A 16,776-nucleotide genomic window follows, 5' to 3' on the forward strand; every position below is an offset into this window, starting at 1 on the left:
ATAAGAAAATTCACTTTTGTGACTTAAAAAATACATACACTGAAAAAAATACTTGGCATGTATATTTTTGAAGGCATGTTCTTCTTTTACAGAGACGGGAAGATTAATGGCATGGTATTATATTGCATTTGATACAGTAAAGCAGTTTTTCAGAATGAAGGGAACCGAAACTTTAAAGGAATTGGTAATTTACCATTTTAATGAAAATTTACTGATGTTTAATTGATTTTAAACAGAATCAAAAAATAAGATTCAGATTTTTTTAATGTCTGCTAAAGAGTTTAGGCTTTGTTAACGGGATGTATAAAATTTTAGAGAATACATCTAAATAAATTCCATGTGGAGCATTCTTGAGTCTTTTTAGTTGGGAGATCTTTTGACTTCCACTTCTTTCTCCCATCACTATCCTTTCTTAGGACGATACGAAATTGCCAAAGCTGTTCTGCTTATGTAAAAAATACTGTGTTGTGTTATATTTTATTGCAAAAACTAGCTGCATGAAGAGCAGCTTTTATTTTGAAGTAACGTTATTGTCTTTCTGTTTTAAGTCATTTTCCGATGTCAGTTAGCAAATTGTTATTGCAACAGTTATGTTACAAAAGACATTTTGTTTTCAAACAGATCTTGTGGTAGAACAGATTGGCCATTAATAAATGGCATGCCTGTTGCCTTACAGCTGTTTTTGTTACTAAGGGATGAAAAAAGTAAAGTGAAATAAATAAGTAATAGCAAAAACTATTTATATGTCATAAAGTCTTAGCAATGTGTTTGGTTTTGGATAAGCTCAAGTGGAATAATCATCTGAAAGCTGAAAGAAAGTCTTCCCCTTCTGTCACAGAATAACTTTTATAGAAAAAAAAATAAGAAAGTTAAACTGTTACAGGTTACAATGATCTCCAACTGCACAGAATTTCTAGATGTCAAATTAAGAACAAACGAGAAGAAAATACTGAATGCTTTGAATAAAGACAAGGACAAAATAACTATCAGGTATAAATTAAATTATATACATTGAAAAAGGGAAGTGTGCTTTTAGCAGCAAATTCTATGAATAGGGAACAGTAAGTATATTTTCATATGTAGGTTTCCAATGGAGGGGAGGATTAAAACAAGAGAAATGAAAGTAAACTGGTAAGTATTACATTGTGTGATTACTTTCTAATGAAAATTTTCATTTTATGGCTGTTGAAATCCCTGCTAGTGTGTCACTTCATAAAGGACCAGATCTTGTATTTTACTGTTCTGAATTTTCTTCCGTTTTCGAGTAGAAACTTCTATGTTGTTATATGTAGCTTAGAGTAGAGCTTATATACCAAGATGTAAATATTTCTTTTCCAGTCTTATTCAGGCTCACCTAGGATGCATTCCTCTTCAAGACTTTACTTTGACACAAGATACTGGCAAAATATTTAGAAATGGCATAAGAGTTACTAGATGTATGGTAAAATTTAATCTTTTTTCTACATATATGATAACTAAAAATATATATTTCTTTGATTAATACAAGTAAGTTTTATTTTTACAGGGTTATCTGACTTTCTGGCATCGAGTAAAGACAACTTTTCTGCATTGTTAAACTCTTTGATTTTAGCTAAGTGTTTCAGGTGCAAACTTTGGGAAAATTCACTTCACGTGTCTAAACAATTGGAAAAAATTGGTATGTACCTGTCAGAAATGATGTAAGCTGTAGAGTGAAACAGACTTAAAACTCATAATTTCTGTAGTGACTGTTTACATGTTTAAACGTGTCTCCCAATTACCCATTTGTCTACTGTTAAGTACCAAAGTTATCACAAGTCTGTCGTTATCTTCTTAGATAAAAGTAGTCCACTTATTGATATTATTCATGCTCTCAAAGTGTTGTTTCTTAATGTTAATCTCTGTATTTTGAACATATTCCACATTTGGATAATTGCGTACCTCTCAGTAGGCTATAACTTTCTTTCTAAAAAGTTGTCCGTGTATGTCCTGCTACTCATATGCATGAAAGCCATTTAACTGATATTGAGATGGATAGGAATCATGAAATAGAAATATTTTTTACTGTGCATAATGTTCCTATATGTGAGGATCACAAGTTTCTAATGTTGTTCTTCCTATCAGCATGTCACGTTACTAGATAAACTTCTGTTTGGAAGTACAGATTTGTTTTAATTACTTGAAAGGGAATTCAGAAATGTTGAAGCTCTTGAACAAAAATGCGTATATGCTTGACATAATAGTAGATCTTCCTGCCGTATTGTCTGATGTTATTGCACTTTCATCCTTTCAGAATTCACTGCAGTTCTCTGCATTTGTTCTTTAAGGACACATCTACTCTATATGAAACAGTATAGTACAGAGATCTGCAAATTAAGCCAGGAAATCTATATGGTACAGTGCATGACAAATCTATCAGCTCATGTGCAGAAGCAGTATTGCTTCGTTCATGTGGATTCAAGATAAGAGATTAGGGCACGTTAGCTTCTGTGGTGGTAACTCATTTCCACTATTTCTGGATCTGTGCTAATGTACTGATCCAGGATTTTATCACCTTTACTGCTTATTCTGTTCTATTTCTGTCTCCTTTTTTTTCCTTGATTGGACATAAATTGGTTGAAAAAAAAAACCTTTTCTCATCTTTCCTCTCATTGACAGAAGCTCTGGAAACAGTCTAAGGACTATCACTTATTAGTTCTGCAGCTATTTCACCTATAGTGCCTTCTTTCTTTTGAAGTAAACCTGAAGACTAGACAACTCTTGTCATAGTTCCTGAAATGGTAGAAAGGTTTCCATTAGTGGGAAAACATAAGATACAAATGATCCTCATCTGTATTTATGTCCACCCCAGAGGTGTTTAAATACACTTAAAAGGAAGAAGGGTCTTAACAATCCCTTATGTTTTTTCAAATTGTGAAAATCTTGAGTTGAAATGTTTCCTTTCTTGAAAGTTTGCTTTCATGTGTCCTCCAAAAAGCAACCTGAGTCTCTTGAGAAGTTTCCTTCCTAATTTTCAGGTTACTTTTGCTGTTCCTTCAGAATTACACATGATGAATACATCTTCTCATTCTAACTATTTGGTACTGTCTTTTATCTAAAACTATTTCAGTCACTGCAGTAGGCTGTAGTTCTGGCTAAGGAAATGCCTTTTCATATGTAGAGCGTTGACTAAATCTCACTAAAAGTTTAAAAGAATGGAGAATCATGAAAAGGAATAAGGTTGCATGTAGAATTCTCTGCCAGTCTACTTCTCATGTAATGTAAATGAGAAAATATTTTGCTAAACTTGCAACAATTCCTTGAAGATTGTCATAAACATTTTTCCTGGAGTTATTTTTATTATTAGTTTACTTAAATGCACTGAGATCCTTTTGACTTTAACATATTATTAAGTAATTCCTTGGGTAGGATTATTTGACTCAAATTTTTTTCCATGTGAATGACATTCTCTATTTTAATCATATATATGCAGAATGCTTGCTTGTTGACTCGTGTAGAATCTGATCTAAAATCTGTCTTATACTGGAAAATGTATATAAAATGTTGTTTACTCTCATAGAAAGTGATATGACATGATTTTTGTACTAGAGAATGTATATAAAACTTGTCGTTATAGTAATATTGAACGTTTTCATATTTGCTTTCCCTGCATTTCTTTTTCTCTTTATTAATGGTAAGTGAAATTAATACTAAAATATTTAGTTGAAAAAAAAAAGATTGTTATTTGCTGATCAAAAAGCTTTGAACAAGCATACTGTAAAATTATTTCTGCTTTTTTTTTTTACTTGCTATAATACAGTTAGAATAATTTGAGATTACTAATTGTCATTTAACAACATAAAACTTTTAAATTTTTTACAGGTGTATCATTGTCAAATGCTATGGTAAATGCTGGGCTGACATCATTTAAAAAAATAGAAGACACAAATGCAAGGGAACTTGAATTGGTAATTTATTATTTTGTATGCAGATAACCATTAAGAAAATAATGTGTCTGCTGTATGACTGCCAGCAAAACTGAGTGTTCAAAGTGATTTCTTCGTATATGCTAGTGAATTTAAAGAGTGCAGTTACTGTTCTGATTTTTCTTGAAAATGTGTATGATGTTTTAGTTTAGGAAATTTAGTATGACTTTGCTAATTTGGCTTGTTTTGGAAAGTAGCTGCTTATATACGTAGAATTTCATTATTAATATTATTTGAAACAAAAAGCAACATGCATTCCCCATTTAGTAATGTTTGTAAGTGTATATTTCCTTCTCTGTTTTTACTGTTACTCTTAATTTATGTTAATGATGAAAATCCTGAATTTGCATTTTTGACAGTTTTAGTTAAAGGTAGTCATAGAATAAAATGCTACTTGAATCATCTATAAAACGCTCCCAATTCTAGGCAACTTGGATTTTACACTAGGACAAGTTCTTTGGCTCTTGACTTCTTTTCTGCATTTCCAGTGTTCTGGAATAGATTTCTAAATGAAATTGATCTTATTCAGGTTTTTCTGTTCTGGCGTTAAGAATTTGATTTTTTCTTTCCTACCCTTTTTTCAAGTTTTCCTTTCATTTCTGTTTTGTTTTCACTAAAGGTAGGGTAGCATAGAAGTGTCAACTCATGAAACCTGTCGAGTTCTTCAAAGTCATGAGCTAGTTCATTGGCTGTTACTGAACAGTAGAGAGAGCACTGTGGAAAAGATGGAAAAAGAATTTTCTTTTCTTTTGGTTGTGTTGCTTTTCTGGGCATCACTGACAGTAGAGAACTAGGAGTGATAAGGGCTTTTGTTCGTGGCGTAATTACTCTGGTGACTTTGATCCCTTGAATTTACTTTTGTGCCGGCATTGCTGGTCAGTTGAATGTATCAGAAATGAAACTAAATTTTTGCAGATTTTAAACAGACATCCTCCTTTTGGAAACCAGATAAAAGAATCTGTTTTGCACCTTCCAAAATATGAACTTAACATTGAACAGGTACAGCTTTTCTATTTATTTTATGGTTTTATGCTGATATTGTTAAATGAAAGCGCAAATATTACTGCTAAGAGATTCTGAGCCCTCACTGATACAGCATTGCACAATATCATGACCTCCTTTCACCTTAGCAAGTGCAATGAAACTCTTAAACACTGAAGGACAGATTTTGAATAAACATTCCCTATAGTACATCAACTTGGCTCCTTCTCCCCTCCGCTGTTAATAGTGTTTTGTATTAGAGTTGCAAATCAATATATTCACATTCTATCTTTATATGTAATTATTTTAAATTAAATATATTTAAATATTTTAAAATATTTTTTTAAAACACCCTACCTGAGAGACAGAAGAACAACTGTATAATAAAACTTACTGAACAAGTGTTAGCTAATGTTAATTTTCTGTCACATTTTGCGATATATAGAAAGAGTAAGTGATTACATTAACCTAGCTGGTACCATTTCAATGGTAATGCGTAATCTAATGCTTTAATTCTGTGTTCTCTGAGGTTCTGATAAGCATTCTGTCTTTGTCCTTGATTATGTCAAATAGCCACTTTGCCTCAGTTCTCTGAAATGAAAAATTTTTAACATTTTGTGAAGTCAGTGCAAATTAAGATGCCTTTGAGGTTAAAAGCTGTATTCTTGTGTGAAACGTTGTTTTTAAATAAGTTCTATTCTAGTTTTTCATTTGACTTAATAGCTGATGAGTGTCTCTAAAGTTATTCACAGAAGAAAGATTCAGCAATGATAAACATAGAGGGATGTTGGAATGTCATACATTTGAATCTGAAAACAAAATATTCTTAGTTTTCTTCTTGCACCTTGCATTGAACTGAGGAGGGATTTTTTTAGGGGGACTTGATGTAGACTGTTTTGTTTTCTCGATACTTAATCAAAAATAAAGTATTCAGCTATGGCTAAGATAGTACCATATTATCGAATGGCTTGAGTTGGAAGGGACCTTGAAGACCATCTAGTTCCATGCTCCAATAGGGTTGCCACCCACTAGATCAGGCTGCCCAGGGCCCCATCCAACCTGGCCTTGAACACCTCCAGGGATGGGGCACCCACAGCTTCTCTAGGCAACTTTTTCCTGTGCCTCAACGCTCTGAACAAAAAATTTCTTCCCGACATCTAACCTAAATCTCCCCTCGTTTAGTTTAAAGACATTCCCCCATGCCCTGTCACTATCAGAACATGTAAAAAGTCACTTCCTTTCCTGCTTATAAGCTCCTTTCAAGTAGTGGAAGGCCACAGTGAAATCTCCACAGAGCCTCTCTTCTCCAAGCTAAACAAGCTTGGCTCCCTCAGCCTTTCTTCATAAGAGAGGTGCTCCAGCCCTTTGATCATCTTTATGGGCTCCCTCTCGACCTGCACCAGCAGCTCCACATCTTTCTTGTGCTGGTGGGAGCCCCCACGCCTGGATGCGGTACTGCAGGTAGGGCCTTATAAGTGCATTGGGGAGGGAAGCAATCACCTCCTTTGCCCTGCTGGACACACCTCTTTTGATGCAGCCCAGGGTACAGTTAACCTTCTGGGCTGCAAGTGCAAGCTACTGTCCAGCTTTTCGTTCACCAGGACTCTCAACTCCTTCTCCAGACAGCTGCTCTCAATAAGTTCTTCTCCCAGTCTGTACACGTTTCTGGGATTGCCCCAAACCAAGTATAGCACCTTACACTCGACATTGTTGAGCCTCATTAGGTTCACGTGAGCCCACTTTTTGAGCCTGTCCAGGTCCCTCAGTATGGCATCACTTCCTTCTATTGTGTCAACTGCACCACTCAGCTTGGTGTCATCAGTGAATTTGTTGAGGGTACACTCAGTCCCACTGTCCAAGTTGTTGATAAAGATGTTGGGAGAGCACTGATCCTGCGGTAGATTCCTGGGAGACACTACTTGTGGCTGGCCTCTACCTGGACATATAAGAGTGTCCAAGCACAGCACATAGAAATTGTACTGCAAATTGCTCAAATTGAGCTTTTGTGGTTGTATCAACATTAAAATTTATGGAAAGATGTATGTTTTACTTAGTATATTTTAGCAGTTATGTCATCTTCTGTATAATTTTTTCCTAGCTTCCAAAATACAGTGATACACTGGCTGAAATTTTAGTAACCACCAGATTAACAAACTTTGAGCAGCTACAGACAAGGAGAACAGCGTCAGACTTTCACTATGTTACGCTGGTTGTAGGAGATGCTGACAATCAAGTAATTTTTATTCAGAAAATAATGTATGTATAATCAGGTTTTTTTCCTCACTTCTTTCAAGTTTGTTGCCATTTAATCCTTTGTTGTCTTGCAGTTTTTGCGATACTTTCTAGTTATGCCAAATATCACAAAATTAGTCTTTATCCTGTAGTTACTCAATTGTCTCCTAAAATGATGCGTGACTCAATACAAAGTGTCATGGTTTTGTGATTTTCGGTTATTGGTATTCCACATCGTAACATCATGTAATGAATGTACCTGGTTCTCAGAAGAGAAGGACTGCTACATTCCCCAGGGTACTTTGCTCCTCTGTTACCATTTCCGGACAGAGGGAAAAGATAAAAACTTGCAGATCACGAGACCTCGTCCCTTTTTCCGCCATCTCTTGTCTTGGCAGCACCTCGCTCTCCAGCCGTCTTATCGTTGGTAGTAGAGTAAGGCCTACCTTGATTTTGGGACATTCTCTCTCTCTGTATTGGATTTATCAGCTTAAATTGTAATTATATTGTATTATAGTGTGTTGTTTTGCATTCCGATATTTTATTTAGTAAATTAGTTTGTTTCTCCTCAGATTGTTGCTGCTGTTCTTTGCTCTCAGGGCCTTCTCCTTACCCTTTTCCCCTTTTCCCTTTTCCCGGGGTGTGGGCCTGTGAGTCCTCCGTCCCCTTCGTCACGGAACTGGGCTGAACACCTGTAAACCGTTGACAACAAAGAAAAAAAAAAACAAACATGCTTGTGTGCATATCAGCACAGAGAGTATGTGTAAATATCTGTACAACAGTGGCACCATGTTGTAGAAGGCCTCATAAGTCAAAACACAAGTAAAATATCTTTAAAAATATATATGTTCTTGACTTGCTACTTATGGGTATTAGCAATATTTCTTTAATAATGTCATTGTCAGAACTGTTTCTATGTCAGAGATGAAATTAAATTCTCTAGTTAGATAACTTATTTTTAGAGCAAATGGAAAAAGAGATGAAGTCTTTTCTAACTGTATGATCTACATGGGAGTGCTGGCCAGGGTTTGGCACTTTTGGCAGAACTGAAACTGATCTGCAGGATCCTGGCTTAAGACCATAGATGATATATTATTGAAAGGTTGTTCTTAGGCCACTTATCAAGCAAAGTCCGAGAGCCAAAGCCAAAGAAAGATTCTTTTATGTAATTACTGATTCTGTAGTATACAGTCTTGTTTACGCTGACCATATCTCATAAAGCTTTACTGATGCATTACAGGGATTCCATGCTGCTGAAAACTGGAAATTGGATGAAGAAAATTGAAGTGAAAAGAGCTCTTAAATCAGATGACATTTGTATAAATTTAATTAGTTCTGATTATGGTAAGTTAATCGGTGTACTTGTAACATAAAAATAACTGCATAAGAATATAAAATAAGTTATTAAAATACTTTATGTCAGACCAAAATATAATAAACTAAACTGGAAAGCAAATTCTGTTCTTTTTACAGTGTTAATATGGAGTATTATCTATCTGTTCTAATTACAAATCCGTTTATTTAGTAGAATATTAACATTCTCAAACAAAACTGTTCTTAAGGGATAGAATTTTGCTCAGTTAATACAAATTAAGATTTTCTTTTCCACTTTACCTTTAAGTTGAATTAATCTATCAGCTTTATAGGTTACTTGTACTTGGAAGAACTGTATTTGCAAATGGTGAGATTTTGCATTCTTTAAATATTGCATATAAATGTATTAGACGCAGATGCATCTCCACTTCAGTAGCAAGAAATTTCTACAGTGAAAAATGTTGAAATCTTCACACCTTCAGAAACAACATTTGTTCCCTCAAAGCCTGTTTCCATGAAACTGAAGCTACGGGAGCAGATGAAGGACAGTAATGACTTTTCAAACACAGAATTTGAACTACATTAAAAAATGAACTCGCTGTAGTAAATTCTTCATCCTGCTCCAGTTGTAAAGAAGATTTCTGTGTGCCAGATTAACTGAAGTATATTTGTTTTTTTCCAGGAAACCATTAAATATTAAGACTATTACAGTAATTCAGCCTAGAATAATATGTACTCCTATGTTTAAACCTGTGGCTCAAGCTGGAAGGAATGTTTTCTAACCAAACATGAGATGACAACAAGTTGTAATTTTATTAATACTTTGCCATCTACAAATTGTACTGACTGCAGTAAAACTGCAGTTAAAAAAAAGTTAATTTCTCTGAAACTGTCCCATTGGTAACAGTGAAGTTACACTAAAAGCAGGTCTTCTTAGTGCCTACTTACTTTATTCTGCACCTGTTTCAGACATTGAGGAAATCTCACATTTTTGAAAAGCCTGTCTTGTTTCCCAGCAGTATTTGCCTAATAGAAGTCCAAAATGCTCTTTTTTATAACTGGTATCTGTCATAGTCTGTTACCAAGCTTGGTTTAGTTAAATCTCAAAACATTAACATTCAAATTCAAAAGTACTATTAATATTCTCATTTTATTTCTTTGTCAGTACAAAGCTGCTGTCCTATAAATTAGACTGAAGTACAGTTTTACAATGAAAATTATATCAGCAGTGCAAAGTCAAAGATAAACCTAGTTCTACAACAATGCAGAATTTTTTATTAAAAAAAATTTAATTGTGTATAGTATAGCTATATTATTCATATAGTAGTGATGGCATTAATTTCAGAAAATGTGTAATTTTTTACATTAACTACATTAAATCCGTTAATACAATAAGCTTGCTTTTAATGTTCTGCATTCCTAACAAACTTCCATGGTCTTTATTAAAGATTAATACTTTCCTAAACTCTTTAGAAAAGTACAAATAATCAGAAGTTCGAGAAATAGTCTGTAACAATTTGAAACAATTTTTCTTTTTTTCAAAGTTGGCCTTGATATACAGAAAACATATACAGCCTTTTACTTAACACCAAGAACAGTGGGAGGTAAAGTAGTTAGAAATAAAAAACTGAAAGCTGAGTCTTCTCTTGATGCATCTTGTGGCACAGCTCAAAGTCTGCCAGCAGCAAAAGTGGATACAGGTAAACAGTGAAATCACAGCATCTGGCTAATTCCAAAGTCAACAGAAAATTGAATTTTCTGTTCAGTAGAGAGTTAGATCTTTATTTATCCATATTGTTTCTATCTCAACTGTAACAAAAATATAATGCTACTGTTTCTGCTTGTTGAGTACTACAGTGCAATTCTTTGATGAATTTGAAAGTTAGAAAAATCCTGTGAGCTTGCTATCTAATGTTGCTGTTTGATTTTGGGAATAGTGGTAAAGCCTCTGTTTCTTCATAGTGTTTGTTAATTTTTTTCCAGTTATTGTGTTAGAGCAGCTCAATGTTTTGTTGAAGGCAAGAAAATTCTAGTGACCCAGATTGTTTTTACCTCATCCTACACTGCATGGAGGAATTCTCTCAACAACACATACAAAATGAAAAATGGTCACTTCTGTATTCTATCCATCTAGGAAGCAGGTCTGAAGAAGAAAATACCTACAAGAAATACGGTAACAGGGAGTGTAACCATCGCTGTAAAAATAAAGATGTGTGTGGACATGACTGCTGTGAGTTTCATTAAATATGTTATTTCTGTTACTTTTAGATGAGTATAATTTACAGTAGTTCTGTTTATACCAATGTCTGCATTAACAGAAGTGATACAAGCAAGAGTCAGGCATACATTTTTGCTAAAAAAAAAAAAAAAACCACCAAAAACCCACACGTCGTTAATAGGGATTGGATGATGAAGGCTATTAATATTTTTCAGATCATCTAGCATATGATTTAAGAGGAATGTCAAGTTTGACCTCTTATGTAAATATTAGTGTGTTAAATTTTTGGTATCTTCTATTAAGGGATACTAAACTTAGTGGCAAAGTTTCCATTGATTTAGAAAGAATTATGATTATCCCTTTTAAACTAATTGAAGGTTCTTTTAATACCCTTTCTCAGGTAAAACTGGAGTACTTCCAAAGTCTGAGATGAGTGGAGATTCAAAGTTTAATTTGTACCTGGCTGATTTAAGGAGCAGGAACTCTACATCTTCTGTACCCCCAGTAAAACGGTTAAAGGTCCGTTTGAATACAATCAGCATTTGAATATATTTTTAAAATCTGTTTTGTATTTGTATATATTTCCTTTCATAAGTAAATACAAACTTACAAGATTGTCTGTGTGGAATGCAAAAAGCAGAGAAGTAGAAAGATTCTAAAGGTCCAGGAATCTTTGACAAGTTCCACTGGTGTGTGGAATACTTTGACTGCTGCAGTTCTCTACATGTACTCTGTTTTTATTTTCATGGCATTTGATAGAATGTGGTGGGTGAAGTACAGAGGCATTGTTGGATTGTGTATTGTAACTTGGTTTTGGCAAAATATGATGTGAACAAAAGCAATTACTGGTATCTATCAAAGTAATGCTACTAGGAGATCTGCGTAGAATTTGCTCTATAGGGTAGTAGTATTGTGTTCTTCATATCTGTTGTAGTTTCTGTGGAAATAAATAGGAGGCATTACTTTTGACGTGACCTACATATCTTTGAACATGACGCCAAGCTAATCTTCTGTGTGTTTGAGATATTGTAGTGTTTTATTTCCTCCTCACAGGTTTGTTTGTTTGTTAGTAATAGAGAAGAATGATTTGGCCTGCAGCTAATATAGATGGAGTTAGTGATACCCGGTCTGGCTTTGCCAGGCTATTTGGATAACTATAATAGAAGCATGTAATTAAAACTTCTTTAAGAGAACACAAGAGATAACTAAACGTCAGAAAGATATAATGTGTGATCTTTAAAAATATATTAACTTGATAGAATATTAATAATTCAGATTATTAAAAAAAACACTTCTCAGTCTTTGTCTTATTGATTACAATAACCTGCTTTCTTTAGATGCAGATGTTAAATCAGGCTCAAAGTGTGGATCTCAAACGATTTGTTTTTGCACCCAAATCTTTTATGCCAGCATCATCAAGGTACTAATGAATATAAATAACAAAAATTAGATGTCTTTAGGTAGTATGTTTAATTTTAACTAGCGCCTGTTTTCTGAATAAAATTGTTTTTTTGTTTTTAAAATTATTTTTTGCAGCTTTCTTCAGCAGTTCCACTGACATGTCAGTGTTGCTTTTTTTAATAGGTCTGGCAATAAAGAGTCATTTTTGTCGCCTTCAGTGGACCAGGTAGATAATTATAATAACTTAGGAAGATCTCAGAAACAATTCCAATCCTGGGGTTATGGAAAGAATAGTAAGTTATGACTAATGTTTGAAATCATAACATTCGTTGTTTTGTATTGAATGTACCTTGTGTGTAAACTGAAACTTGCTGAAATCACAACAGCAACCAGTACAGGAAATTAACGTGGCCTTAACTGGCTTTCCTTCTAGTATCAGTAAGAAATGCAAATGTAGATCTAAGCCTGTACATGTACCTCTAAATAAAACAATAATGATTAAATTCAAATATATGAGGGTACAGATCAAAATACTTCGTGCAAGGTATTTCTGCTGACAAGACTTGCAATATGAAAGGTATTTTACCTGAGTATCTATACCTTTTCTTCTTTTCGTTTTCTACTGGAAGAAATTAATGGAATAGGAGCTTTTGTTTGGCTGTTAACAAAATGTGACTATTCAATACCTGAGTTCATAACTAGTAAAACATCACAAAACAAAAACACATTCATTCTTTCTACTTTTCTTCCACTGGAAAGGACATTAATGTTTTTATATTTAAGGTTGAATGATCAGTCTTTATTATCAGTATATAAACATGATGTTCTCCTCAATGCATGCCCTGAATATTCTGGAATTACTATAGCTGAGTAATCATGAGGCGAATCATACAGCATCAAGGGAACATATTGCTGACTAAAAACCATCTCCATTGAATAGTACCAGAAAAGGTAACCCTAGCCGTATAGACTGGGCCAGCTACACTTTAAAAAATACACCAGAAATAGTTCTAATGAGATAAGGCACCAAATTCTATGATTTATGTAGGATTAACTACATCTCTTTCCATTCCGTATAAATAAATGCAGGAAATTGAGAATATACTGTGAAATGGTAGTAACCTATAGTTTGGTATTTTAAACTGTGTATGTGTCTGCAGTAGTGCACCATGCTGACTGTGCACACCCAAAATTTCAAAAGTGCCTTCCAGGAGCTTTTGAGTGTCTCTTGATCGGTATCTTTTGTTTCAGCCTGCCCTGCTTCCCCTGTGTTAAGAGAGAAATCTAGATCAGGGTTCTTTGGCCATACTAGGACCCTGGCAACAAAGTGGAACACTGTTCTGGTGCTAGAGGGGAGTGTGTCAGAGGAGAGATGGGGGAAAAAAAAAAGCAGAGAATTGGATGGGTGATGAAGAAAGAGAATACAACAAATTAAAGATACAGAAAGTGAGGAAAGTCATCTTTGCACCAGAAAAAAAAAGCATTTTAAAACGTTAAGTATCTCACTTTTAATTAAAATCTTAACAATAATGCTTGGAAATGCTTGAAAACTTATCTCAAAATAATTCTGAAAAAACGCATATGTGACAGTCCTCCTTTCAATGGATTGAACAACTGGTCTTAAAACAGAGCAGTTTCTGTTGTACTTGTCCATGGATTACAGCTTTCTCTTTGAATCGTTCAGTATGTGTGAGAAAAGCTGAGAAACAATGGCATAAAACAAAATCTTGAAGAATCTTTCATGCATAACTTGACTGATAGAGGTAAAAGCTGATCTTGTTTTTCAGATGCTTTGGATGTGAACGCTGAACTGAGAGATGACGTTTGGGATGATCTTGATGATGAAGTATTAGTAGTTGCTAGCAACTTTTCCAGAAGAGAATTAGGTAAGATTATTTTGACAAATTCTATATACAAATTATTTTACATTTTATATGGTGATTAAACACCTCAGGTAGCTCAGCTCCTCTATGCTTTCACTCCCCATCCTCCCCAGAAAAATGGGGGGAGAAAATACGATGAAAAAAGCTCACTGGCTGAGATAAGGACAAAGGAGATCACTCATGAATTAATGTCATGGGCAAAACAGACTCAGCACAAGCGTTATTTATATAGATATATATATATTTACCTATTGGTGACAATCTAGAGCAGTGAGATGTAAAAGCAAACTAAACACCTTTCCCTCATCCACCCTCTTCTACTTTTCTCTCCGAGTGGTGCAGGGGAATGGGAGCTGCACTCAGTCCATAATGCTTCATCTCTGCTGCTCCACAATGATCGCTCTTTGCTTCTCCTCCATGACGGGTCCCTCCCACAGGAAGCCTTCCTTCCCAAATCAATCTTGTGTGGGCTTCCCATAAGCTGCAGCTCTCCAAACACTGCTCCAATGTGGCTCCATACTATGGGGCTCATCTGTCAGGAGCACACTGCTCCGACATGGATCCCCATGGGTGGCAGCCACAAGCTCCTCTCCCACAGGCTGCAGCTCTGGCCTGGGGCCTACTCCTGCTGGGGCACATGGATATTTATTACTTATGATATGTAAAACATTTACAATGGTTTTTGGTTGTTGGGTGGCTGGTTTAAAACTTTGATTCTTAAATGGAGCGTGAAGATACCTGTTTTCACATTTCAGATGAGCATGAAACCCTTCACAAGTATTCAACAAGTGAAGCCACAAGTGACATTTCAGAAGAGTAAGCATTATATAATTTATTGCAATTTTATTCATTTTTAAAATTGTCTATATTTTACATGTATTTATGTTCACATTTTGATGTTCACATGCATAATTAAATATATAGAAGAGTGTCTACTGAGAACATCGAGTGAAATTTCAACTTTAAAAATATAGGAATTGTTCACTCATTTGAAATGACTTTTTATTTAGGTGTGGAGGGAAAATCCTGAACTGAAAAGTAAACTATTTTGCATTTCTGTGAAAATAACTTAATTTTCTTAACTTGACAATTTCAGTTCTTGCCTATTACAAGATGAGAGCGGTATTCAGAACCCAGTTCTCTCTGTGTATAATAGCTCATCAAAAGTGGAATTACCTGTACAGAGTGGACATATAAATACGGTGAGTAAAAACATTTTTATAATAGGATTTCCTGTAATTAAATTAGTCTTTCAAGTGTAAATGTATTTATGGTACCTGACGTGAATCGGTTTGAACAAACTGAGTTTCTAAACCTATCTGAGTTGTCCAAACCCTGAACAAGCATGCATTCTGTGTTCACCATGACGTTGATGTGACAAAGAACTAGGGCTACAAGAAGCTATCTAGCAGTTTTTTTAACATTTTAATATTTGCCTTGCAGTTCATTTCTCAAGAAAACAAGCATTCAAATCTTTCACAGGAGCTGGAAAAAATACAATGTTCTTCAATTTCAGAAATAATCCCAGACTCTTCTAAATTCACTAGGAAAGAGAATTTTTTCATTTTCACGAAGGAACAGGAAGAAGAAATGGAACCTAGGTAATAAGAAGTATATATTTCTCTGTTGCCTAAGTGTTAAGTGCTTAGTTCTTTGTGGCAATTTGTTGATTTACTACAAATTCGTTTTCAAAAGATGAATTTGCATGGTAGTACTACCAGATAACTATTCTTAGGAAGAAAATATTTTGCATAGTGTTCCTGATATCATAGGTTTTTGTGTACTGTACCTAATTTTATTTTATTTTGCTCAATATTCATTAGATATCTTCCTGATGATGAGACCAGTGATGTCAAGCCTTTACTTGGACTATTTGATGACATACTTTAAAACATAAAATATATTGTAAGTGCTGAACAAAAACCAACTCATTTTTCCAGAATGAAGCCTTCAGATACTGTTAAGAGAATTTCTTCTCTGTTTTGCAACTATTTACCAATACTGGGACTAGTGCCACACAGTAGATCATTATATATTAAAAAAAAAAAAAGTTTGTCTATTTAATGGAATTCTGGTATGTTATCTCATTTGGAAAATTGCTTACGTTTTCATTTGTTGACCTTGCTGTTTTCAGGATTGAAAAGAAAAATATAGGAATGTGTCAAAGGAGTTCTCAAGCTGAAAATGTTTCCATAGATAAAGTACAAAAATCATTTAAGAAATAGTAAGCCTTTTATTTCATGTCCTGCTCCTAAGTACTGTTTAAATTAATGAAAAACTTTTTCCTCAGAAATTTCTTAAAGCTTTTTGATATTGTTTGTCAGTCTTTTAATGCTGAATTTTTCTGATTCTGTTAAATAATTTGATTTAAAATAAAATAAAGAGTAATGGAATAGCAAGTTACTCTAGGCTGTACTCCTTTCGATAGTGTTATCAACTTGTTAAAAAAAAAGCATAACTTCCATCATGTAAGTGTCCTTCCAGGATCCCAACAAAACAGTTGTTTAATGTATATAAACAGTATTCTAAAGCTATATTTAGCTGTTCGCTTTGATACTTGAGGTCATAACACAGACATGTATGTCTCTCAATACAAATTTAGGCAACCAAGTACTGGATTTGGCTAACTTCTTACAGCTCTTGTGTTTGAACAATAGATATTGTAAGTTCAATGGGTAGAAAAATATGATATTCTCTTCATATGGATTTTAGGGAATATTAAATTTCAATGTTAATTATTCAAAATGTGTGAAACTTTTAAAATAGCACATGGAACCTTAGCTGTTTGTTCTTGCAATGTTGC

General features: G+C 34.3%; 1 protein-coding gene across 8 annotated transcripts in view; it reads left to right on the forward strand.

Moving 5' to 3' along the window:
* The window catches only part of HFM1 (HFM1, ATP dependent DNA helicase homolog), a 58,450-nt gene extending 42,074 nt beyond the window's left edge, over window positions 1-16,376 (forward strand). For 4 of the 8 annotated variants that reach the window (XM_021404912.1, XM_021404914.1, XM_021404915.1 and 1 more), the window contains 19 exons: window positions 93-184; window positions 884-990; window positions 1,084-1,131; window positions 1,339-1,436; window positions 1,526-1,657; window positions 3,841-3,926; window positions 4,860-4,943; window positions 7,024-7,181; window positions 8,398-8,501; window positions 10,016-10,171; window positions 10,606-10,701; window positions 11,090-11,208; window positions 12,027-12,109; window positions 12,274-12,383; window positions 13,878-13,976; window positions 14,729-14,789; window positions 15,070-15,175; window positions 15,417-15,574; window positions 15,797-16,376. In XM_021404912.1, the coding sequence (XP_021260587.1) occupies window positions 93-184; window positions 884-990; window positions 1,084-1,131; window positions 1,339-1,436; window positions 1,526-1,657; window positions 3,841-3,926; window positions 4,860-4,943; window positions 7,024-7,181; window positions 8,398-8,501; window positions 10,016-10,171; window positions 10,606-10,701; window positions 11,090-11,208; window positions 12,027-12,109; window positions 12,274-12,383; window positions 13,878-13,976; window positions 14,729-14,789; window positions 15,070-15,175; window positions 15,417-15,574; window positions 15,797-15,863 (1,964 nt within the window). In that variant the 3' untranslated portion in view covers window positions 15,864-16,376. The other 4 variants (XM_021404917.1, XM_021404916.1, XR_002441200.1 and 1 more) reach the window with 4 other exon arrangements.

This window comes from Numida meleagris, chromosome 7 (genome assembly GCF_002078875.1).
Source record: "Numida meleagris isolate 19003 breed g44 Domestic line chromosome 7, NumMel1.0, whole genome shotgun sequence".
NCBI lineage: Eukaryota > Metazoa > Chordata > Aves > Galliformes > Numididae > Numida > Numida meleagris.